Below are 26,616 nucleotides of genomic sequence, written 5' to 3'. Positions count from 1 at the left end.
TTGAGACGGAGTCTCTCTCTGTCCCCCTGGCTGGAGTGCAGTGGCGCGATCTCGGCTCACTGCAAGCTCCTCCTCCTGGGTTCCCGCCATTCTCCTGCCTCAGCCTCCCGGGTAGCTGGGACTACAGGCGCCTGCAACCGCGCCCGGCTAATTTTTTGTATTTTTAGTAGAGACGGCGTTTCACCGTGGTCTCGATCTCCTGACCTTGTGATCCGCCCGCCTCGGCCTCCCAAAGTGCTGGGATTACAGGCGTGAGCCACCGCGCCCGGTCCAAAATCTGAAATTTTAAAATAATTATTATAAAATTATATTTTCTCCTTTGTGAATAGCCATATAATATATTATTTATAAATGCATATAACTTTACACACAAGTTTAAAGGCAAATACCCTCTGGGGTGGGCCTGGCTCAGCTCTGGGAGGAAGCCCTGCCTGAGAAGGTTGCAGTCTAGGCTGTCACTCTTTCTTCACTCAGCCCGGCATCTGATCACATCATCTTGTCACTCAGGGCATGAGAGGGTGGGGTTTTAAACGTTATCCAATCAGCGACGCTGGTTTGGGTACCGTCCAATCAGGCATGCAGCTGGAGCGGACAGGACGGCTTCCCGGATGTGGCGGGGTCTTTGTCTGTGGCTGCAGCTGGAGCTCCACGTCTCTCCTTCACTGCACTGTGTACTCCGCTGCCAGAGGCCCAGCTTCTGTGGCCCTGTGACCTGCAGTTATTGGGAGATCCACAGCTAAGATGCGAGGACCCCCTGGAAGCCTAGAAATGGTGAGAGTGCCGGGGCCGACATCCTGAGAGAGGGGAAGGGGCGGGTTGTAACCGGTGGGAAGTGGCTGTGGCGGGACTTGGGCCTCCCGGCAGTCAGCTTCACAGTCTGCGTCCCGAGTTCTCCTTGCTCAGCTCGGCCTCAGTCCCCTTCAGCTATAAGATGGCGGCTGCCCTGACTGCGGGATCCCGGGCGTGCTGTCTTTTTCCTGCCTAGTGACTGGGCCCTGACCTGGAGCCTTCTCAGGGCAGCTGTAGACCCGCAGCGCCGAGTCTCACCCGGATTGTGCAGGGACCACTGGAGGGTCCCCGGGGGAGAATCCTGACTCGGGGTGCGGGTTTATGAATGGGAAGAGCTTTGGTCTGTGGGGTTCCCAGTTCCTCTTTTCTTCTGTTGAAAATGTATGGGAGTCACCGTAAAAACACTAAAGTGTTTAATCAAAGAGTGATTCAAAAATTGTGGAGCAGCCAGCTGTGGTTTGTAATTTGTGGTTCATGGGCGGGGCTTGAAGGAAAGACTTATAAACAGCATGATGAAGAAAACCAAATTCAGTAATTGGTTAGGTTCAGATACATAGTTTTCTTAATTTGTAAAATAAAGGTGAAAATTTCCTGGTTATGTAATTAGCTGGTAACTGACAGTTTATAGTTGGTTAAGGCTGAATTTTGTTTCTCTCAATGTAGTAATTTACTAAAAATGCACTTCAGTTAGTTTTTTTTTTTTTTTTTTTTTTTTTGAGAAGGATTTTCGCTCTTGTTGCCCAGGCTGGAGTGCAATGGGGCGATCTTGGCTCACCTCTGCCTCCTGGGTTCAAGTGATCCCCCTGCCTTTGCCCCTCAGCCTCCCAAGTAGCTGGGATTACAGGCATGAGCCACCACGCCTGGCTAATTGTGTATTTTTAGTAGAGACGGGCTTCTCCATGTTGGTCAGGCTGGTCTCCAACTCCTGACCTCAGGTGATCCGCCCGCCACGGCCTCCCAAAGTGCTGGGATTACAGGCCTGAGCCACCGCACCTGGCCAGATTTTTTTTTTTTTTTTTGAGATGGAGTCTGGCTCTGTCGCCCAGGCTGGAGTGCAGTGGCCGGATCTCAGCTCACTGCAAGCTCCGCCTCCCGGGTTTACGCCATTCTCCTGCCTCAGCCTCCGGAGTAGCTGGGACTACAGGGGCCCGCCACCTCGCCCGGCTAGTTTTTTGTACTTTTTAGTAGAGACGGGGTTTCACCGTGTTAGCCAGGAGGGTCTCGATTTCCTGACCTCGTGATCCGCCCGTCTCGGCCTCCCAAAGTGCTGGGATTACAGGCTTAAGCCACCGCGCACGGCCTGGCCAGATTTTTTTTAAAGTAGGAATCCAGAGACTAGAGACACCTCAGTCTAATATCCTGCTTTATTTATTTTCACACTCCGTGGGGAACTGATTTTCTGGTGCGTTTTTCAACTGTGTCCCAAGCAGTGTCTTAAATCTAACCCCCCCTCCACCATATCTCCAGCCTCATTCTGGCTTGCAGTAGGATATTAAATTTCCAGTTCCTCCTGGCGTTCCCAAATGCCAGCTTTTCCTCCCTAAGTCACGTTATCACCTCTTTTTAAATAACCAGTCATTTTAGGATAATAATTTACTATACAACATCTTTTCTTATATAAAATCTCTTTTCTTTATAACCTTTGTATATTTAGGGGGCATGGCTAATTCCGTATGTCCCAAGACATTATTTAGAATCTACTGGCTTCAAGATAGGTAAATTGAACAATTTTTAAAAGTCAAAGAACCAATTTATGACCTTAAAGTATTTCGCAAATCTAATATGTGACCTTTATAATTTAGATCAAATGTTTATATTTTGAAGACATTTTTATTTTCCCAATGATCTTTAAAACTGTTTTTATTTTCAAAAGATTACTTGTCATATGAACTAAAAGGTATTGCACTTTTTACTTTTCTGACAAAATATTTGATTTAAGCTCTTATTATTTTTAAACCAATTAATCAGAATTCTTTTATATCACACACACAAACAGAAGATTCAGTAGTTGTAAGGTTTTTCTTTGTCAGTTTCTTAATTGGATTACTAGCCCACAACAAGGAAAGCATGTAGTTTTTATGGCTTAATAAGTAAACAGCTGGAAAACAAAATGGATCCCCTTAAATTAAGGCTCCCATTTTTACATCAGATCTTGGATCTAAAAAGGAGAGAATCAGTTCATCCCAAGGGAAGTCTTATTTCTGTGTGGGACATGGGGACACCTCCATACTTCCTAAGTGGTCCAGAGTATGTTTCTCTGATCCAAACGTGAAGAGCTGAGTTTTCCCCCATAACTGTCCTTAGCCATTCCAAAAGTATATTTCTCACCCAGTTATTACATGCCAAAGTTCTTTTATAATGTGAAGTAATTCCTGATACCCCCAAAAGTAAAAAAAGTCAGATAATGCAATGCAAAACAGAAGAGAAACTTAGATTTTGAGAAGGATCTTTTCACTTTTTTCCCCAAGGAATCCCAGGCTGTTAGAGCTTGAATATCTGCTTTTAATTAAGCTGACTTTTAACCATAGTGCTCTTTTAAAAAGTCCTTTTAAATTTCTTATTACCAGACTTTAGTCAGGTCAAACAGCCAATATCTCTGGCTTTTGAATTTTACCAAAAGTAACTTCACAGGTGTTCTGAAAAAGGAAAATTCAAGATGGTTCCTCGAGGGGAAGAGAATCAACAAACAGTAAAGGTCACCCAAATATCAAACAAGAAAGTACTCATTCCCTAAGCTGGGAATGGAACCCTGAACCTGGGCCACCATTGTGATGGTGGAGACCAAGAGAAAGTACTGTCATGTGGTCACAAAGTCAAGCGTCCAAGGACTGGGCTGAGCACTTTTCCAGGCCATCCTGAACAGCAGCCTTAAGGGGTCCTAGTCCTGCATTCTATCCTAAGGTACCCCTCTTAATGACAGAGCCATACAGAAAGACAAATTTATAGCACAAAGTACAACAGATTTGTTACAGCTTAAGACTAACCTCACAAAGACATCTCCAAATTCATTAGAACTTTACATAGGAGATAAACAGTAATTTTTTTTTTTTTTTTTTTTTTTGAGACAGAGTCTTGCTCTGTTGCCCAGGCTGTAGTGCAGTGGATGAATCTCAGCTTACTGCAAGCTCCGCCTCCCGGGTTTATGCCATTCTCCTGCCTCAGCCTCCCGAGTACCTGGGACTACAGGCGCCCACCACCTCGCCTGGCTAGTTTTTTGTATTTTTTAGTAGAGACGGGGTTTCACCGTGTTAGCCAGGATGGTCTCGATCTCCTGACTTTGTGATCCGCCCGTCTGGGCCTCCCAAAGTGCTGGGATTACAGGCTTGAACCACTGCACCCGGCCGGTAACAGTAATTTTTTACCATTCATTCCATCAGTTTGCATAGAGAGAAGCCAGAAGTCTGGTAAGAAATTTGTACCCTTTTTGCCAGCATGCCAGGCTTCTGAGTTCCCTTTTCCTGAGTTGCACGTGGCTGGCTCCGCCACAGCCCTGGGGGACCAAGCCACAACACAAAGGAAAATTATCTTTTTCTATTCTGGCCATAGCAAAATATGTATGCCAGCATAGACATTAGCCACTCTGCTTAGCAACCAATATCAAACTGGCAACTCTTAAACTTGGCCCCAGTCGGGCCCTGTCGTCAGTTCAACCGCTGCTCTGGTTTCAACTTGAGGCCTCTGGGCAAGATGGTTACTCTGAGTAATAGAAAAGATAAGAAAGGGAAAAGAGAGAAAAAACATTGCCTGTGGCAGAGTGGGAAGGCAAAGAGCTCAGGAGGCCTGAGAAAGACCTACGGATTGCAGCAATAATAAAAAGTTCAGGTGGCTGCTTCTTGGTAGGAAAGACGATTTTTTCCAGCAGTCTCATTGGCACCTAAGTTTTCTCTTTTGGACAAGAAAAAGATCCGCGTGTCCCATGGTCCTGCAGATGCCTAATTCTGTCACCTATAGCCATCAGCAAAGAGTGCAAGACAGATTAATCCAAAGAGAATAGCAATGAATATCCCATAGTGTCAAACCAGTTCTTAGCTGAGATGGATTTTACTGAGAGGGGTCTCTAACTAAATCTTAGGAAGGAATATAACTTTTCTAAGTTGGGCTTCGAATCCAAATTCAGTCAAGCATCTTTGTCTTTTAAGAGGAGGCTTTAACCCACTCTGTCTTAGGAGAGACTCTAATTCTCCTAAGTTGTGCCTCTAACCCAATCCCCTCCTTTACCCAGGTATATGCACCCCACTCACCCAAAGTCAGCCAGTTGGTGCACACAGATGATTTTCCTTTGGGTCAGAGATCTCTTCAGTATACTCCCTTTGTGGTTGCCAGAAAGATGTTACTGGAAAGAAGTTCTGATCCAGACCCCAAGAGAGGGTTCTTGGATCTCGCTCAAGAAGGACTTCAAGGCGAGTCCATTAAGTGAAAGCAAGTTTATTAAGAAAGTAAAAGAATAAAAGAGTGACTACTCCATAGGCAGAGCAGCCCTGAGGGCTGATGTTTGCACATTTTTATGATTATTTCTTGAGTATATGCTAAACAAGGGGTGGAATATTTATACCTCTTTTTTTCTTTTTCTTTTTGAGACGGTATCACCCTGTTTCGTCAGGCTGGAGTGCAGTGGCGTGATCTCAGCTCACTGCAAACTCCGCCTCCCGGGTTCAAGCGATTCTCTTGCCTCAGCCACCCGAGTAGCTGGGACTACATGAACGCGCACTACGCAAAGCTAATTTTTGTGTTTTTAGTAGAGACGGGGATTTCACCATGTTGGCCAGGGTGGTCTCGATCTGTTGACCTCATGATCCACTCACCTCAACCTCCCAAAGTGCTGGGATTAAAGGCCTGAGCCACTGCATCTGGCCTATACCTCTCCTTTTTAAACTGTTGTAAGGTAACTTCCAGATGTTGCCATGGTATTTATAAACTATCATAGCACTGGTGGGAGTGTAACAGAGAGGATGACCACAGGTCACTGTCATCGCCATGTTAATTTTGGTGGATTTTATCCAGCTTCTGTACTGCAACCTGTGTTATCAGCCAGGTCTTTATGACCTGTATCTTGTGCTGACCTCGTATCTCATCCTGTGAGTTAGAATGCCTAACCATCTGGGAATACAGCCCAGTGGGTCTCAGCCTTATTTTCACTCAGCCCCTATTCAAAATGGAGTTGCTCTGGTTCAATATGCCTCTGACAGACTGTGTATCTGGCTATGTGATAAATAGGAAAAGAGAGCACCATCTAAGTCATAATGGGAAGGGTGTTTTTTTCGTAAAATATTTCTAGAGAACACAAAGGATGAAGGATTTTATTAATCACAGCTATTTACCTAGAGTATGTATGTGCTTCATTGTTCCCCACCTCTTTTCTTTCTCATGTACATTTCTTCCATTTCACTTTTCCTGGGTTGTACTTTTTATAATAAAGTAGTAAACATAGCTACAGTGTTTTGCAGAGTTCTGTGAATAGCTTGATCTAATTATTGAACTTGAGGAAGGTTGTGGGAGTCCCCAGTTTTTAAACAGTAGCTCAGAAGCACAGATGGGCCTATGGGATTTGTGACTGGCATCTACAATGAGGGCAATGTTGTGAGACTAAGCCCTGAATCAGGGTCTGCTGACTCTGGGTGGTGTCACAATTCAAATGTTAGACATTGAGTTGCTATTGGAGAATTGCTTGGTGTTCACCTAACTCTACAGATTTGGTGCCAGAAGAAAGATATCACAGAGGCCTGTCCTGGAATAAAACTCTTGGTGTCTGGAAATGGGAGGCTCTGCTCTCCTGTACACAGGCTTTCTACCTATTGTCCTGGGACCCCAGGCCTCCTCCCAGGATGAGAGAGGATGAAAACTTCAAGGAAAGGAGCTCTGATGACAGACCCCCTTTTCCCACAGCTGCCACCACAGGATTCCCATCCACTTCCAAACATGCCCACTAGACATTGACATGTGCACACCACTCCGAGGACTAGGCACCGCCCTCAGGAATTTCTCCACAGCATTGTTGATCTTAGTGTTTCTTGACAAAAACCCACAAAAGTGTTAAGTCTCCTGGCATATTCCAGCCTCTAGATAGTGAATCTGCAGCAGCAACCTGTTTTCCCCACCAACCTAGGGTTCTGAGCCACCTGTTCATAATCTCATCTACTTGGATGGGCACAGAAATAAATCAGAGTCCAGCCCCACCTGGGCCACTATCTGTGGAACAAACAGCTCCTTCCACCTACATTGCACTCTTCCCCACACATGGATTTTTTTTCTTCTTTCTCGACTTTTCCTTTTGGTTCAGGGATCCATGTGCAGCTTTGTTATGTAGGTAAAATTGTGTCATGGGGGTTTCGTGTAGATTATTTTGTCACTGAGGTACTAAGCATAACACCAAACAGTTATGTTTTCTGTTTCTTTTTGTTCTTTCATTGTCTATTCTCAACTAGGCCTCAGTGTCTGTTGTTCTCCTCTTTGTGTCCATGTTGTTCTTATTATTTAACTCTTATCAATGAGAACATACATTTGGTTTTCTGTTTCTGTTTTAGCTTCCTAATGATAATGGTCTCCAGCGTCATCTATGTTGCTGCAAATAACTTAATCTTGTTTTTATTTTATTTATTTATTTTTTGAGACGGAGTTTTCACTCTTGTCGCCCAGGCTGAAGTGCAATGGCACCACCTCAGCTCACCACAACCTCCGCCTCCTGGGTTCAAGTGATTCTCCTGCCTCAGCCTTCCGAGTAGCTGGGATTACAGGCATGTGCCACCATGCACGGCTAATTTTATATTTTTAGTAGAGATGGGATTTCTCCATGTTTGGTTAGACTGGCCTTGAACTTCTGACCTCAGGTGATCCGCCTACCTCAGCCTCCCAAAATGCTGGGATTATAGGCTGAGCCACCACGCCCAGCTGGTTGTTTTATTTTTTTTTCCTTTTTTTAATGGCTACATAATCTTCTATCATGTTTATGTACCATACTTTGTTTTTATTAAATCTTCTATTTAATTTAATTTATTTATTTGGAGACAGTGTTTCACTCTATCACAAAAACTGAAGTGCAGTGGTACAATCTTGGCTCACTTCAGCCTCAACCTTCCAGGCTCAAGGCACCCTTTTACTTCAGCCCCCTAAGTAACTGGGACTACAAGCATGCACCACCATGCCCGGTTAACTTCTTTTTCTGTCTTTTGCAGAGCTGGGGTTTTGTCATGTTGCCCAGGCTGGTCTTGAACTCTTGAGCTAAGGTAATCCAGCTGCCTTGGCCTCCCAGAGTGCTGGGATTACAAGTGTGAACCGCCTCACCTGACCATACCATGTTGTTTTAATCTAGTCTACATTAATAGGCAATTAGATTTGTTCCATGTGTTTGTTTTTTGTTTGTTTGAGACAGAGTCTCACTCTGTTCCTGAGACTAGAGTGCAGTGGCACCATCTCAGCTCACTGCAACCTCTGCCTCCTGGGTTCAAGCGATTCTCCTGCTTCAGTTTCCTATGTAGCTGGGACTACAGGCACATGTAACCACACCTAGCTAAATTTTGTATTTTTAGTAGAGACAGAGTTGGGTATGTACCCAATTTGGAGGTTGCTGGGTCAAACAGTAATTTCAGTTCTGTGAGGAATCTTCACACTGCTTTTCACAATGGTTGAATTAATTTACCCTCCCACCAGCAGTGTATAACCATTCCATTTTCTCTGCAATCTTGCCAGCATCTGTTACTGACTTTGGATTTTGAGAGAGAGTCTCACTCTGTCATCCAGGCTGGAGTACAGTGGTGTGATCTCAGCTCATTGCAACCTCCACCTCCTGGGTTCAGTAGATTCTCATGCCTTAGTTTCTAGAGTAGCTGGAACTACAGATGTATGCCACCAAGCCTCACTAATTTTTGTATTTTTAGTAAAGATGAGATTTCTCCATATTGGCCAGGCTGCTCTCAAACTCATGACCTCAAGTGATCTGCCTGCCTTGGCCTCCCAAAGTGCTGGGATTACTGCACCAGCCTGTTACTGACTTTCTAAGAACAGCCATTCTGATTGGTGTGAGATGGTATCTCATGTGGTTTTTGTTTGTTTGTTTTTGACATTTTTCTAGTGATGAGTGGTGAGCATTTTTTGCACATGCTTCTTAGCCACATGTTTGTCTTCTTTTGAAAAGCATCTGTTCATGTTTTTTGCCTACTTTTTAATGAAGTTTTTTTTTCTTTGTAAACCTTAACTTCTTTATGAATTCTGGATATTAAACCTTTATCAGGAACATAGTTTGCAAATATTTTTGTTTATTTGGTGTGTTGTCTGTTTACTCCCTTGGTAGTTTCCTTAGCTGTGAAGAAGCTCTTTAATTAGGTCCCTGTTGGGAAAAAGCTGAGTGTTGGGAGGGAAACTGAGGCAGGGCTTGCATAATGTCCTCTGGAATGTGTCTAGACCTGCTGGCTCCTTGCTTCTAGCCTTCCTAGGTTCCTACTCCCATTATCTCAAGTAGCAGAACGTGTTCCTTATAAATGCTAAACTGTCACAGCTGTAGATCATGTGCCTGCCCTTTTGACCTCCACGTTCTCACCACCTGTTTTTTTGTTGGATTACCAATAAATAGCTTGGGCTCCCAGAGCTCAGGGCCTTTGCAGCCTCCACGATGGTAATGGCCCTCTGGTGTCCCACCTTTATCTCTCAAACTGCCTTTTTCTCAATCCTTTGACTTCACCAGACTTTGTCACCCCCCATGACCTAGTGTTGGGTCTGATTACCCCAACAGGTCCCATTTGTCAATTTTTGCTTTTGTTGAGGTTGCTTTTGGTATCTTCGTCATGGTGCATGTAGATATGTGGTAAGAGAGTGACCTCTGTCTCCAAAAAAAAAAAAAAAGTTGCTGAAATCTCTTTACTTATGCCCTTTCCACAGGTTCTGTGTATTCTAGGTGGAAGCATTCATGTTGTTTTAATGAAGGGTCTCATGTGACTCTGGTGAGACCAGAATCAAGTATGAAGGCTTCAAGATACATTCCTGAGAGTTAAGTGCCACATTTGCACTAAAGGGTGGTTTTAGGATCTGTTCTGTTTGGGTTTGGTAGGGACAGGGCAGGGCAGTGGCCCATATTTTCATTACTGTAGTAAAAATTGTTGGTGTCTGTGGCAGTGGAGGGCACCTGTGGACGGGAAAAGAGGAACGTATATTTTATTTCCGTGGAGCAGCTCATTGTTCCTGAATCTCTTCTGTTATAAACGAGAAAAATGGGTCCTTCTGTGAGTGTGAGGCTAGTAGGTAAGCAGGTGGTGCTGATGTCTTTAAGGGAATGTTCTCAAGATGCAGGTGTTACTTGTCCGATAGTTTTATCTAAAAAGGATTTTCAGAGGAGGAGGAGAAAGGAAAAATGGCTTCTTTTCAGCTAAACATGTCTCAGATCAAGAGCTGTGTCCACTCTGCCTGCTGGAGTGCCATGTGTTTAGTCCTTGCAAATCTTTACTTCTCTACTTGTGTTTTTCCTCCCCAATGATTTTGTTTCACGTACTTTTAAAAATTCTTGTGATAGTCAAGGGTCTCTAAAAAATATTTCTATCCTATGTACCAGAGCCTTCTCTACATCATGGCTTCTTATATGCAATGCAGAATTCCTACCATGAATTTATGATCTGCCATATTAAAAGTGTTCCTTTTGTGGCTGTTGAACGTGGGAAGATGTGGATACTCAAGATTCCTATTGAGGGAAAGCTAGGGTCCTTAGGAAGGATGGAGAACATGTAATGTTGAGGTGTCACCTGTGTTCTCCATTAGCTCTCTGCAGAACAGGATTAAGAAAATACTTATTTAAACAGGATGGCTTTTGTTACCCAGGAAGTTCTGGAGAAAATTATTCAGAGATACCTGCTTTCTAGGATGCTAAAGAAGGACTGCTTAAAATCATTATTAAAAATTATAGAACATGGGAGATATCTTGACCACATAAAACTGATTTTTCTTTATGGTTAAATTCAGTCTATAATTGACTTTTTGAGGGGCAATATCTCAGCAGTGATGTTGTGTTCTCTGTGTGTCAGCACATCGTAAAATTTAGTGTTATTGATGTTAATAATTTGCTTGGTTAAAGAGCTCTCTGACTTTTTTTCACTGTAGAGTTAATTGTTGTTCTCTTTATTATTAAGTATCTTTATGTGGCTAATGTGCATAAACCATCACATTTAATCTGGCACCTGCCCTTTTTTCTTAGGTTTTTTTGTTTGTTTTTTGCAAGTATCTGTCTTTGGAAAATGAAGGCTCTTTGTTTATAGGCCAGAAAAATTGGGAAAAACACAGTCTCTTTCACTTATGGAATGTTTGACAAAATAGTCTTCTTGGGTCAGAAACATTGGCATTACTAGTGACCTTGTTAGAATTTTAAAAACTCAGACTTTATTCCAGACCTTCTGAAAAATATTTAAAAAAAAAAAATCTTCACAACAGGATCTCCAGTTTATCTTACACATTTAAATTTGAGAGGTACCATCTAACTCAACATGTCTTTTTTTGTCTGAAAACATACACAACTCATTTTGATGTAAATATAGCACTCAAACATGTATACATTTGTGTCCTTAATTATATTCTTTATGATCCAGAAAAGTATTACATACACTGGTGTTGTGAATATTTCTGTGTTAAAAATTATTGGATGATTTCAGTTATTCTTATAACTCAGAACCAATTCCCTTTACTCTCTCATTTCACCTTAAGTCAAATAATACATTTTGCCCATGGCCACCTGGTAAATATATGTGTGTCTCTGTGCTTGTGTTTTTCAGGAGATATTGACATTTAGGGATGTGGCCATAGAATTCTCTCTGGAGGAGTGGGAATGCCTGAACCCTGCTCAGCAGAATTTATATAGGAATGTGATGTTAGAGAACTACAAAAACCTGGTCTTCTTGGGTGAGAATAACTTTAATACATGATTCTTAATATACTCTAAAGGTTTTATGTCTCTTTTTTTGTAGAATTTTTTTTTTTTGGTAATTTATGCTTTGTATAAATGAGTTTCTGATCCCAGTTTTCAAGAAAATCTTGATGATTTGTCTGTAGAAAAGAATTTCTTCAACATGTTTCATCTTGACCTGAACTTTCCACATTCCTGAGCTGATCTGCATCCTTCACTCTAGATTAGTGGTAATTCCTGAAATTTGGTGGCATAAAATATTATTGCCCATATCTTAAAATCTATTTTCCACCATCAGTTTTTGATTCATGAGTACCAGGTAGTAAAATTAAGGACCTACAAATTTAAAATATTTTCTTTTCTTTTCTTTTTTTTTTTTTTTTTTGAGACGGAGTCTCGCTCTGTCGTCCAGGCTGGAGTGCAGTGGCCGGATCTCAGCTCACTGCAAGCTCCGCCTCCCGGGTTCACGCCATTCTCCTGCCTCAGCCTCCCAAGTAGCTGGGACTACAGGCGCCTGCCACCTCGCCCGGCTAGTTTTTTGTATTTTTTAGTAGAGACGGGGTTTCACCGGGTTAGCCAGGATGGTCTCGATCTCCTGACCTCATGATCCGCCCGACTCGGCCTCCCAAAGTGCTGGGATTACAGGCTTGAGCCACCGCGCCCGGCCTAAAATATTTTCTAAATAGTTAGAGATGTGTCTCATTAATTAGTAGTTTGGGATTAATTTTCTAGAATATTCTATTACATCCTTTTTACTGAGCACAGTACTAGGTTGGTAACTGGAGAATATAAGCAAGATTTATGCTATTTATTTTTAATAAAGCAGGTATTGATATCTCTAAGCAAGACCCAATCACCAGTCTGGAGCAAGAAAAAGAGCCCTGGAATATGAAGAGACATGAGATGGTGGATGAATCCCCAGGTAGGTAAGAGTGAACACAAGAGATGACACAGGTGAGAGGTACAAAGGTTAAAAAAAAAAAAAAGGGCAACCCAGTCCTTACAATGTGATTTGGGAATCTGTGTTGCAAAGCATATAGTTTCTGGGAACACTGAATATTTTCTTAAAATTTTCTCTCACTAAAGGGCATCTTCTGTTTTATGCTTTTAAATTCTCTTTCTCCTTTTCCTTGGGTGAACACACAAATATCAAATATTTGCTCATGTTTTGCTCTTATTGCCCAGGTGGATTGCAGTGGCGTGGTCTTCACTCACTGCAACCTCTGCCTCTTGGGTTCGACAATTTTCTTGCCTCAGTCTCCTGGTAGCTGAGATTACAGGTGCCTGCCACCACACCCAGCTAATTGTTTTGTATTTTTAGTAGAGATGGAGTTTTACCATGTTGGCCAGGCTGGTCTTGAACACCTGTCCTCAAGTGATCCACCCACCTTGGGCTCCCCAAGTGCTGGGATTACAAGTCTGAGCCACTGCACCCAGCTGAAAAACTCTGTTAAATTATTTTTTAGTTCTCTTTTTGCATCCTGTCTGAAATATGTGAGAGTAGTGGTTTCTGTTCCATTAGGGGTTTCTTGTTAATTTTTCTACATATTCCATCCTGTTTTTATTACTATAGTCTTAAAATATAGTTTGACATTATAAATTGTGATGTCCTGTCCCTCTGCTTTGTTATTTTTTTCTCAAGACTCCTTTGGCTATTTGAAGTTTATTGTAGTTTCTTGTAAATTTTAGAACTGTATTTTCTATTGTGAAAAAAATGCCACTGGAATTTTGATAGGAAGTTTATTGAATGTATAGATTACTTTAGATAATATGGTACTTTAACAATATTTATTCTTTCAATCCATAGACATGAATTTTTTTGTTCTTGTTGAGTCAGAGTCTCAGTCACCCAGGCTGGAGTGCACTGGTACAATCTCGGCTCACTGCAACCTCCACTTTCCGAGTTCAAGTGATTCTGCTGCCTTAGTCTCCCTAATAGCTGGGATTACAGGCATGCGCCACCATGCTGTGCTAATTTTTGTATTTTTAGTAGAGACAAGGTTTCACCATGTTGTCCAGGCTGGTCTCAATCTCCTGACCTTGTGATCCACCCGCCCTGGCCTCCCAAAGTGCTGGGATTACAGGTGTGAGCCACCACGCCCGGCCAACATAAAATATATTTAAATTTATTTTTGTCTTCTCTAATTTCTTTCATTGATATCTTGTATATTTCATTGTAAAGATTTTTTACCTTGGCCGGGTTGCAGTAAGCTGAGATTGCACCACTGCACTCCAGCCTGGGCGACAGAGCGAGACTCCATCTCAACAACAACAACAACAAAAACCCACAAAGATGGGGAGAAACCAGAGCAGAAAAGCTGAAAATTCTAAAAATCAGAGTGCCTCTTCTTCTCCAGGGGAACGCAGCTCTTCGCCAGCAATGGAACAAAGTTGCCTGGAGAATGACTTTGACGAGTTGAGAGAAGAAGACTTCAGACAATCGGCAATAACAAACTTCTCTGAACTAAAGGAGGATGTTTGAACCCATCGCAAAGAAGCTAAAAACCTTGAAAAAAGATTAGACTAATGGCTAACTAGAATAACAGTGTAGAGAATTTGTTAAATGACCTGATGGAACTGAAAACCATGGCCCGAGAACTACATGATGCATGCATAAGCTTCAGTAGTTGATTTGATCAAGTGGAAGAAAGGGTATCGGTGATTGAAGATCAAATGAATGAAATGAAGTGAGAAGAGAAGTTTAGAGAAAAAAGAGTAAAAAGAAATGAACAAAGCCTCCAAGAAATATGGGACTATGTGAAAAGACCAAATCTACAACTGACTGATGTACCTGTAAGTGATGGGGTGAATGGAACTAAGTTGGAAAACACTCTTTGGGATATTATCCAGGAGAACTTCCCCAACCTAGCAAGGCAGGCCAACATTCAAATTCAGGAAATACAAAGATAATCCTCAAGAAGAGCAACTCCAAGACACATAATTGTCTGATTCACCCAAGTTGAAATGAAGGAAAAAATGTTAAGGGCAGCCAGAGAGAAAGGTCAGGTTACCCACAAAGGGAAGCCCATCAGACTAACAGATCTCTTGGCAGAAAGAGATCCAGAAGAGAGTGGGGATCAATATTCAACATTCTTAAAAGAACTTTCAACCCAGAATTTCATATCCAGCCAAACTAAGCTTCATAAGTGAAGGAGAAATAAAATCCTTTACAGACAAGCAAATGCTGAGAGATTTTTGTCGCCACCAGGCCTGTCTTATGAGAGCTCCTGAAGGAAGCACTAAACATGGAAAGGAACAACCGGTATAGGCCACTGCAAAAACTTGCCAAATTGTAAAGACCATCAATGCTAGGAAGAAACCGCATCAACTAACAAGCAAAATAACCAGCTAACATCATAATGACAGGATCAAATTCACATAACAATATTTGCCTTAAATATAAATGGGCTAAATGCTCCAATTAAAAGACCCAGACTAGCAAATTGGATAAAGAGTCAAGATCCATCAGTGTGCTGTATTCAGGAGACCCATCTCACATGCAGAGACACACATAGGCACAAAATAAAGGGATGGAGGAAGATATACCAAGCAAATGAAAAACAAAAAAAGCAGGGGTTGCAATCCTAGTCTCTGATAAAACAGACTTTAAACCAACAAAGATCAAGAGACAAAGAAGGCCATTACATAATGGTAAAGGGACCAATTCAATAAAAAGAGCTAACTATCTTAAATAGATATGCACCCAATACAGGAAGACCCAGATTCATGAAGCAAGTCCTGCAAGTCCTTAGAGACCTACAAAGAGACTTAGATTCCCACACAATAATAATGGAGACTTTAACACCCCACTGTCAACATTAGATCAATGAGACAGCAAGTTAACAAGGATATCCAGGAATTGCACTCAGCTCTGCACCAAGCGGACCTAATAGACATCTACAGAACTCTTCACCCCAAATTAACAGAATATACATTCTTCTCAGGACCACATCACACTTATTCCAAAATTGACCACATAGTTGGAAGAACTCCTCAGCAAATGTAAAAGAACAGAAATTATAACAAACTGTCTCTCAGACCACAATGCAATCAAACTAGAACTCAGGAATAAGAAACTCACTCAAAACCGCTCAACTACGTGGAAACTGAACAACGTGCTCCTGAACAACTACTGGGTACATAACGAAATGAAGGCAGAAATAAAGATGTTCTTTGAAATCAATGAGAACAAAGACACAACATACCAGAATCTCTGGGACACATGTAAAGCAGTGTGTAGAGGAAAATTTATAGCACTAAATGCCCACAAGAGAAAGCAGGAAAGATCTAAAATTGACACCCTAACATCACAGTTAAAAGAACTAGAGAAGCAAGAGCAAACACATTCAAAAGCTTGCAGAAGGCAAGAAATAACTAAGATCAGAGCAGAACTGAAGGAGATAAGAGACACAAAACACCCTTCAAAAAATCAATGAATCCAGGAGCTGGTTTTTTGAAACGATAACAAAATCGATAGACTGCTACCAAGACTAACGTAGAAAAGAGAGAATAAACAAATAGATGCAATAAAAAATGATAAAGGGGGTATCACCACCAATCCCACAGAAATACAAACTACCATCAGAGAATACTGTAAGCACCTCTATACAAATAAACTAGAAAACCTAGAAGAAATGGATAAATTCCTGGACACATATACCCTCCCAAGACTGAACCAGGAAGAAGTTGAATCCCTGAATAGACCAATAACAGGTTCTGAAATTGAGGCAATAATTAATAGCCTACCAACCAAAAAAAGTCCAGGACCAGATGGATTCAGACCTGAATTCTATCAGAGGTACGAAGAGGAGCTGGTACCATTCCTTCTGAAACTATTCCAATAACAGAAAAAGAGGGAATCCTCCCTAATTCATTTTACGAGGCCAACATCATCCTGATACCAAAGCCTGGCAGAGACACAACAAAAACTGAGAATTTTAGACCAATATCCCTGATGAACATCTATGCAAAAATCCTCAACAAAATACTGGCAAACCGAATCCAGCAGCACATCCAAAAGCTCATCCACCACGATCAAGTGGGCTTCATCCCTGGGATACAAGGCTGGTTCAACATATGCAAATCAATAAACGTAATCCATCATATAAACAGAACCAAAGCCAAAAACCACATGATTATCTCAAGAGATGCAGAAAAGGCCTTTGACAAAATTCAACAGCCCGTCATGCTAAAAACTCTGAATAAACTAGATATTGATGCGATATATCTCAAAATAATAAGAGCTATTTATGACAAACCCACAGCCAATATCATACTGAATGGGCAAAAACTGGAAGCATTCCCTTTGAAAACTGGCACAAGACAGGGATGCCCTCTCTCACCACTTCTATTCAACATAGCGTTGGAAGTTCTAGCCAGGGCAATCAGGCAAGAGAAAGAACTAAAGGATATTCAATTAGGAAAAGAGGCAGTCAAATTGTCCCTGTTTGCAGATGACATGATTGTATATTTAGAAAACCCCATTGTCTCAGCCCAAAATCTCCTTAAGCTGATAAGCAACTTCAGCAAAGTCTCAGGATACAACATCAATGTGCAAAAATCACAAGCATTCCTATACACCAGTAACAGACAGAGAGCCAAATCATGAGTGAACTCCCATTCACAATTGTTTCAAAGAGAATAAAATACCTAGGAATCTAACTTACAAGGGATGTGAAGAACCTCTTCAAAGAGAACTACAAACCACTGCTCAATGAAATAAAAGAGGGCACAAACAAATGGAAGAAAATTCCATGCTCATGGATAGGAAGAACCAATATTGTGAAAATGGCCATACTGCCCAAAGTAATTTATAGATTCAATACCATCCCCATCAAGCTACCAATGACTTTCTTCACAGAATTGGAAAAAACTACTTTAAAGTTCATATGGAACCAAAAAAGAGCCCACATTGCCAAGACAATCCTAAGCCAGAAGAACAAAGCTGGAGGCATCACGCTACCTGATTTCAAACTATACTACCTGATTTCAAACTATACTACAAGGGTACAGTAACCAAAACAGCATGATCCTGCTACCAAAATAGAGATATAGAACAATGGAACAGAATAGAGCCCCTGGAAATAATACCACACATCTACAACCATCTGATCTTTGACAAACCTGACAAAACCAAGAGATGGGGAAAGGATTCCCTATTTAATAAATGGTGCTGGGGAAAACTGGCTAGCCATATGTAGAAAGGTGAAAATGGATCCCTTCCTTACATCTTATACAAAAATTAATTCAAGATGGATTAAAGACTTAAATGTTAGACCTAAAACCACAAAAACCCTCGAAAACCTAGGCATTACCATTCAGGCCATAGGCATGGGCAAGGACTTCATGACAAACACCAAAAGCAATGGCAACAAAAGCCAAAACAGATAAATGGGATCTAAATAAACTAAAGAGCTTCTGCACAGCAGAAAAAACTACCATCAGAGTGAACAGGCCACCTACAGAATGGGAGAAAGTTTTTGCAGTCTCCCCATTTGACAAAGGGCTGATATCCAGAATCTACAAAGAACTTAAAAAGATTTACAAGAAAAAAATCAACCCCATCAAAAAGTGGACAAAGGATATGAACAGACACTTCTCAAAAGAAGATGTTTATGCAGCCAATGGACATGTGAAAAGATGCTCATCATCAGTGGCCATCAGAGAAATGCAAATCAAAACCACAATGAGATACCATGTCACATCGTTTAGAATGTTGATCATTAAAAAGTCAGGAAACAACAGGTGCTGGAGAGGATGTGGAGAAATAGGAACGCTTCCACACTGTTGGTGGGACTGTAAACTAGTTCAACCATTGTGGAAGACAGTGTGGCGATTCCTCGAGGATCTAGAACTAGAAATACCATTTGACCCAGCCATCCCCTTACTGGGCATATACCCAAAGGATTATAAATCATGCTGCTATAAAGACACATGCACACGTATGTTTATTGCGGCACTATTCACAATAGCAAAGACTTGGAACCAACCCAAAATGTCCATCAGTGATAGGCTGGGTTAAGAAAATGTGGCACATATGGCACATATACAGCATGGAATACTATGCAGCCATAAAAAAGGATGAGTTCATGTCCTTTGTAGGAACATGGATGAAGCTGCAAACCATCATTCTGAGCAAACTATCACAAGGACAGAAAACCAAACACCGCATGTTCTCACCTATAGGTGGGATTGAACAATAAGAACACTTGGTCACAGGGTGGGGAATATCACACACCAGGGCCTGTCATAGGGTGGGGGAGGGAGGAGGGATAGCATTAGGAGATATACCTAATGTAAATGACAAGTTAACGGGTGCAGCACACCAACATGGCACATGTATACATATGTAACAAACCTGCATGTTGTGCACTTGTACCCTAGAACTTAAAGTATAATAAAAGGCTGGGTGTGGTGGCTCACGCCTGTAATCCCAGCACTTTGGGAGGGTAAGGTGGGCGGATCACTTGGTCGGGAGATGGAGACCACAGTGAAACCCTGTCTCTACTAAAAATACAAAAAATTAGCTGGGTGCCATGGCGGGCGCCTGTAGTCCCAGCTACTCAGGAGCCTGAGGCCGGATAATGGTGTGAACCCAGGAGGCGGAGCTTGCAGTGAGCTGAGATTGCACCACTGCACTCCAGCCTGGGTGACAGAGTGAGACTCCGTCTCAAAAGAAAAAAAAAAGGTATGATTAAAAAAAAGATTTTTTACCTTCTTGGTTAAATTGGTTTTGAGAAATTTATTATTTTAATACTATTATAAATAAGATTGTTTTCTTTCTCTATTGTATCAGATAGTTTAAGTGTATGGCACCATAACTTTTATGTTAATTTTATATTTTGCTAATTTACTGACTTATTTATTAGTTTAGACAATTTTTTGTTGTTGTTCAAGACAGAATCTCACTGTGTCACCCAGGCTGGAGTGCAATGACGCAATCTCGGCTCACTGCAACCTCCACCTCCTGGGTTCAAATGATTCTCCTCCCTCAGCCTCCCAAGTAGCTGGGACTACAGGTGCCTGCTTCCATGCCTGGCTATTTTTTTTTTTTTTTGTACTTTTACTAGAGACAGGGTTTCACTACGTTGGCCAGGCTGTTCTTGAACTGCTGACCTCATGATTTGCCTGCCTCAGCCCCCAAAAGTGCTGGGATTACAGGTGTGAGCCACCATGCTTGGCTTTTTACACTAATTTTAATGTACTGTTTATGTTATTTTTATATAATAAGATCACACGATCCACAAAATGCAACATTTTACTTATTCTCTTCAATTCCAATGGCTTTTTCAAAATGTTTTTGACTAATTTTTGTGCCATACACTTTCAGTGCTACATTAAAGTAGAAACATTGACAATGGGCACAATGTAGTTTTATATTGGTATCTGTGAATTTGCAGGAGTAAACAACTCCTTAGGTTTTGTAAACAGGTTTCAGGAGGTAAAGATCTTTTTCTGTTGTGTCCCTAGGGTGATGTTATGCCCTCTCGGTTTGTAGTGAAGAGGGGTTGTAGCTCGGTCATAAGACTGCTTGGTCTGCGCTAGCATCCACCTTTAGACGGTTTGTTACAAAGGGCTTGGGTAGTTGTAATTTCCGTTTTATTTCTGGACAGATTGAATATTCTTTAAGACTTTGATCTGTAGGGCAGACACTAGGGCAGTTTCTGCAGTCAGCTCCATACATAATAGCCCTTATATCAGGATGTGAATGGGTTTGCCTTTCACTGAGTACCAGAGAGGATTTCCCCAGGTCACTGTGTGGATTTCTATTTAGGCAAAACTGGTCATGCACTGTGGCTGAGAGCTGGAACTGAGTCACTGAACTGCTTCAGGGACCACAGTAAAAACCAAGGTCTGTAGACCTGTCTGCATGGCTGCAAATGGGTGTCTTCCTCCAGGTCTCTGGAAGGGCAGGACCTCTCTTAGACTGTAACTGGGAGGAGTTTGGGATGGTTACAGAGTAACTTCAGAATTCTCTGTTGCACTAAGTTGGGTGGGCCATTTCTTGGTGTGTAGCCAATACCAGGGGTCCCATAGTTTCCCACTTGAATAAGTGCCTGTCCTCTGAAAAAAAAAAAAACTTCTCAATTTTGGGCTTTAGCAGACTGTCACATCTCTCTCCCTGGGTCTCAAAGCTCTTCTAAAGGCATTTGCTTTGGAGATGGGATCTTGTTAATCATCCAGGCTGGTCTTGAAATCCTGGCCTGCAGCAATTCTCCAACCTCAATGTACCATGTAGCAGTCATTACAGATGTGAGCCTTGATGCCTGACTGTCTCATAAAGGCATTTTTTTGTCAGGGATGACTGAAAATTTTTTTTGCTGTGGTGAGGATAATCAAATACAACACCTTTTATTTTTTCATGTCACTGATGTTACTCTTTCCATACATTTTTACTTTCTATTTTCCATTTCAAACTTGTCTGTAATTTTAGATTTCACCATGTTGGCCAGGCTGGTCTTGAACTCCTGACCTCAGGTGATCTACCTGACTCAGCCTCCCAAAGTGCTGGGATTACAGTCAGGAGGTAAGTGCCTGGCCTCATTTTTATTTTTATATGTTTCTCTGCAAATCATTAATTTTGCTTTCCTTTTCAAATTTAGGACAATATGCTAGAATGTACATGTTATGCCTGAAGTAAATTAGATAATTGGTAGGCACTCCATATTACTAGAATGGTTACTTAAGTTTGCTGCGGGTAAAAAGGATTTACAGGATTTTCAACCACTTTCTTCAGCATATATCTAAATGATAACATAATTTACTTCTAAATATTTGTTTTACATATCAGAGGCTCTAACTCTAGTTTGAAAAATATAAGTTTTAATTTAGCAGTGTAATGCTATTCTTTGCTTCTGAAATTGGATTATAGCAGTTTCATTTTGTGTAAGAATAGCATATATTTAAAACATAAAAATTATCACTTTTTTTACATGCTTATTAAAAGTTTCTCATTAGTATATTCTATTTATAATTATACTGCATATTCTGTGAAATTTTACTGCCACATAGTGCATGCCAGTTATTTGAAATACATGCCTTCCATGAGTACACAGTCAAATATTGTAGTTATCCAGACAATTCTTTTTTAATAGTATATTAATATTGCATACTAGATTTTATGAGTAAACATGTCTGTCACTGTTGTGCAGTTTTCGTATTAGTGTTTTTTCAGTGTAGGTTTCTTAACATTAGCTTATTTTGTTTTTTAGTTTTTCTTATATACTTTTAGCCAATCTGCAATTCTGTTTGTATACTTTAAGTCAATGTGATGTTTAAGAGATAAATCAGCCATATGTCTGTCACAATCAGATTATGTATGTGTGTGTTTATCTATAAATATGACCCCAATATTGGTTATGGCTTATCTTGTATATATTTTCTTAGCTGATTTTCAGTGGCTATTTTGTCTAAGTGAGTAGACATGGAAATATTTTCATTATGTCTTATTTTCTCCCTGTGTCTAATGATGAATATATATTTCCTTTGTGTGAGAGAAACACTTTTGTGATTTGAAGGTAATTTTTTAGAAGATTTATAATTCAGTATTTTTTCCGTTTTTCCTTTAGAAAAATTAATTGTTGTAAAAACACATAACAGGCCTGGCATGGTGGCTCACGCCTGTAATCCCAGCACTTTGGGAGGCCGAGGCGGGCAGATCACTTGAGATCAGGAGTTCCAGACCAGCCTGGCCAACATGGTGAAACCCTCTCTCTACTAAAAATACAAAAATTATCTGGACATGGTGGCCTACATCTGTAATTTGAGCTACACAGGAGACTGAGGCAGGAGAGTCACTTAAACCCAGGAAGCAGAGGTTGCAATGAGCCAAGATCACGCCACTGCACTCCAGCCTGGGTGACAGAGCGAGATTTCGTCTCAAAAAAAGAGAAGAAAAACAGTAAAAACACATAACATAAAATTTAGCATCTTAAATCTATTTAAGTGCGCATTTCAGGGCCAGACATGGTGGTGGCTCACATCTGTAATCCCTGGATTTTGGGAGGCTAAGACAGGAGTATTATTTGAGCCGAAAAGTTTGAGACCAACCTAGGCAGCATCCAGAGATTCCCTCTCTACAAAAATTGTAAAAAATATCCAGGCATGGTGGTGTGTACCTGTGGTCCCAGCTGTTTGGGAGATTGAGGGGAGGATTACTTGACCCTAGGAGTTTGAGGCTGAAGTGAGGCATAATTGTGCCACTGCACTTCAGCTTGAGTGACAGAGTGAGACCCTGTCTCAAAAAGAAGCTGTAAATTTCAGTCGTGTTAAATATATTCACATTGTTATGCAAAAGTAGAAATTTTACATCTTGTAAACTAAAACTCAGTATCCATTTAAGTAACAAGAACCCATTTTACCCTCTCCTCAGCCCTTGACAAACACCCTTCCACTTTCTGTTTAAAGTGTGACTACTTAAGATATCTCATATACGTAGTGGAATCATGTAGTTTTCATCATTTTGTTTTGGGCTTATTTCACGTGACATAATATTTTCAAAGTTTATCTTAAAATGTGACAAGATTTCTTTGATAATATTTGATTTAATTATAATATTTGATAATCTGATTTCTGTGATAATATTTCACTGAATGTATATGTTACATTTTTGATGTGTTTATAAATTAAGAGACACCTGGGTTGCTTCTGCCTTTTGGCTTTTGTGAATACGGGTACAATAAACATGGATGTTCAAATATGTCCCAGGTCCTGTGTTGGATATTTTGGAAATATATTCATAAGTGGGATTGCTCTATTTGATGATAATTCCATTTTTAATTATTTAAGAAGCATTTATAACATTTTAAAATAATGGCTGCATCCTTGTTTTCTACCAAGAATCAACACAGGTTTTATTTTCATTGCATCATCAACAGATTTGGTGTTTTAAAAAAATGTAGAGTGGCCATTGTAATGAGTGTGAGGCAATTTTGTTTTTTCATTTTATTGATTGATTGATTGATTGGTTGATTGATTGTGATAGAGTCTCACTGTTGTCACCCAGGCTGGAGTACAGTGGCACAGTGGCTCACTGCAACCTCCGTCTCCCGGATTCCAGCAATTCTTCTGCCTCAGCCTCTTGAGTAGCTGAGATTACAGGCGTCCACCATCATGCCTGGCTAATTTTTGTATTTTTAGTAGAAACGGCGTTTTCACTATGTTGGCCAGGCTGGTCTTGAACTCCTGACCTCAAGTGATCCACCTGACTTGGTCTCCCAAAGTACTGGGATTACAGTCGTGAGGCAAGCACCTGGCCTTATTTTTATTTGTATGTGTTTCTCTGCAAATCATTAATTTTGCTTTTCTTTTCAAATGTTTTTTTCCCCCATTTGGGTATATTTTTTGATGAAAATTATTTTTTCATTTCTTTTTTATTCTTTTTTTTGAGATGAAGTCTTACTCTGTCGCCCAGACTGGAGTGCAGTGGCGTAATCTCGGCTCACTGCAAACTCTGCCTCCTGGGTTTAAGCGATTCTCCTGCCTCAGCCTACCTCAGCTTGCCTCAGCCTCCCGTGTAGCTGGATTATAGGTGCCTACCGCCTCGCCTGGCTGATTTTTGTATTTTTAGTAGAGAGAGGGTTTCACCATCTTGGTCAGACCGGTCTCGAACTCCTGACCTCGTGATCCACCCACCTCGGCCTTTCAAAGTGCTGGCATTACCTGAGTGAGCTACCATGCCCGGCCTTACTTTTTCATTTCTAAATTAAGTTAGTCAACTTTATTGTTCAGTTTTAAGAGTTGTTCATATATTCTGAATATTAACTATCACTTGTGATTTCCATATATTTTCACCCATTTCCTAGAAGACATTTTCAGTCTATTGAATTTTTTTTTAATGTGCAGAAATTCTTATGTATAGTGTAGTTAAATGTTTCTGTTCTTTCCTTTGTTGCATATGCATTTAATGTCGTATCTTAGGAAATGATGCCAAGACCCACGTCAAGTTTTTTTTTCTAAGAGATTGGCTAGTTTTTTTTTTTTTTTTTTTTTTTATGTCTAAGCATTTTATTTGAAATACTTTTTGACCAGGCACAGTGGCTCACGCCTATAATCCCAGCACTTTGGGAGACTGAGGCGAGTGAATCACTTGAGGTCAGGAGTTGGAGACCAGCCTGGCCAATATGGGGAAACCCTATCTCTACTAAATACAAATATTAGCCTGGCGTTCTAGTGCACACCTACTACCCAGCTACTCAGGAGGCTGAGGCATGAGAATTGTTTGAACCCGGAAGGTGGAAGTTGCAATGAGCCGAGATCATGCCACTGCACTCCAGCCTTGGTGACAGAATGAGACTCCTACTCAAAAAATAAAAATAAAAAAAAAAATAAGCTGGGCACGGTGGCACACGCCTGTAATCCCAGCTTGTTGGGAGGCCAAGGTGGGCGGGTCACATGAGGGTCAGGAGGTCAAGACCAGCATGGCCAACATACAGTGAAACCCCCTCTCTACTAAAAAATACAAAACTTAGTCGGACATGGTGGCACGTGCCTGTAGTTCCACCTACTTGGGAAGCTGAGACAGGAGAATCACTTGAATCTGGGAGGTGGAGATTTCAGTGAGCCGAGATCGCGCCACTACACTCCAGTCTGGGCAATAGAGCGAGACTCCATTGCTCAAAAAATCAATCAATCAATCAAATCAAATAGGGCCGGGCACAGTGGCTCACATTTGTAATCCCAGCACTTTGGGAGGCCGAGGCGGGTAGATCACGAGGTCAGGAGTTCGAGACCAGTCTGACCAACATGGTAGGACCCCGTGTCTATTGAAAATGCAAAAATTAGCTGGGCATGGTGGCAGGCGCCTGTAATCCCAGCTACTCAGGAGGCTGAGTCAGGAGAATCACTTGAACCTGGGAGGCGGAGGTTGCAGTGAGCTGAGATCACTCCACTGCACTTCAGCCTGGGTGACAGAGCAAGACTCCGTCTCAAAAAAAAACCCAGCAAATACAATATTTTTTATATATGGTTCAAGGAAATGATTCAACTTTATTTTATCAGTGTTACCCAGTTTATGGCATTATTTTTTGAGAAGATTATCTCTTCTCTGTTGTGTGCTCATGGTAACTTCGTGGAAGATCATGTAATCATATACAGAAGGCTTCATTTCTGGGCTCTCCACTATTTTTTTCATCTGTTTATCTGCCTTTGTGTCAGTACCATACTGTTTTTGTTATTTTAGTTTTTGGTTTTTTTTTTGAGACGGAGTCTAGCTCTGTCACCAGGCTGGAGTGCAGTGGTGTGAGCTCAGCTAACTGCACCTCTGCCTCCTGGGTTCAAGTACTTATCCTGCCTCAGGCTCCTAAGTGGCTGGGATTACAGGCATGCACTGCCATGCCCAGCTAATTTTTGTTTTCTTAGTAGAGATGGGATTTCACCACGTTGGCCAGGATGGTCTTGATCTCCTGACCTCGTGATCCACCCACCTCAGCCTCCCAAAGTGCTGGGCTTACAGGCATGAGCCACCGCACCTGGCCTATTTTAGCTTTTAATATGTTTTAAAATTTGGAAGTATATTGCCACTTTGTTCTTTTTCCTGGGTGTTTGGCTGGTTATAGTTCATAATAAAATTTTTAAATTTTAGACAAGATTTCTTTTTTTTTTTTTTTGAGACGGAGTTTCGCTCTTGTTGCCCAGGCTGTAGTGTAATGGCACTGTCTCGGCTCACTACAACCTCTGCCTCCCGGGTTCAGGCAATTCTCTTGCCTCAGCCTCCTGAGTAGCTGGGATTACAGGCATGTGCCACCACGCCTGGCTAGTTTTGTATGTTTAGTAGAGACTGGGTTTCTCCATGTTGGTCAGGCTGGTCACGAACTCCCGACCTCAGGTGATCTGCCCACTTCAGCCTCCCAAAATGCTGGAATTACAGGTTTAAGCCACTGTGCCTGGCCATACACAAGATTTCTGTAATGAAACTGTACTACTGGAATTTTTAAAGAGCTTTGTTTACCACTGTA

General features: G+C 41.3%; 2 protein-coding genes across 2 annotated transcripts in view; both read left to right on the top strand.

The window, feature by feature from the left end:
- Window positions 1–26,616, top strand: part of LOC103234279 (uncharacterized) — a 102,385-nt gene that overhangs the window by 64,443 nt on the left and 11,326 nt on the right.
- Window positions 589–26,237, top strand: LOC103234275 (zinc finger protein 431-like). The gene is made up of 4 exons (XM_073016756.1): window positions 589–771; window positions 11,532–11,658; window positions 12,486–12,584; window positions 14,020–26,237. The coding sequence occupies exons 1-4, from the start codon at window positions 742–744 to the stop codon at window positions 14,142–14,144; spliced, it is 381 nt and encodes a 126-aa protein (XP_072872857.1). The 5' UTR covers window positions 589–741; the 3' UTR covers window positions 14,145–26,237.

This window comes from Chlorocebus sabaeus, chromosome 6 (assembly GCF_047675955.1).
Source record: "Chlorocebus sabaeus isolate Y175 chromosome 6, mChlSab1.0.hap1, whole genome shotgun sequence".
Lineage (NCBI taxonomy): Eukaryota > Metazoa > Chordata > Mammalia > Primates > Cercopithecidae > Chlorocebus > Chlorocebus sabaeus.
The sequence above is the reverse complement of the archived record's forward strand: the minus strand, read 5'-3'. Positions and strand labels throughout refer to the sequence as shown.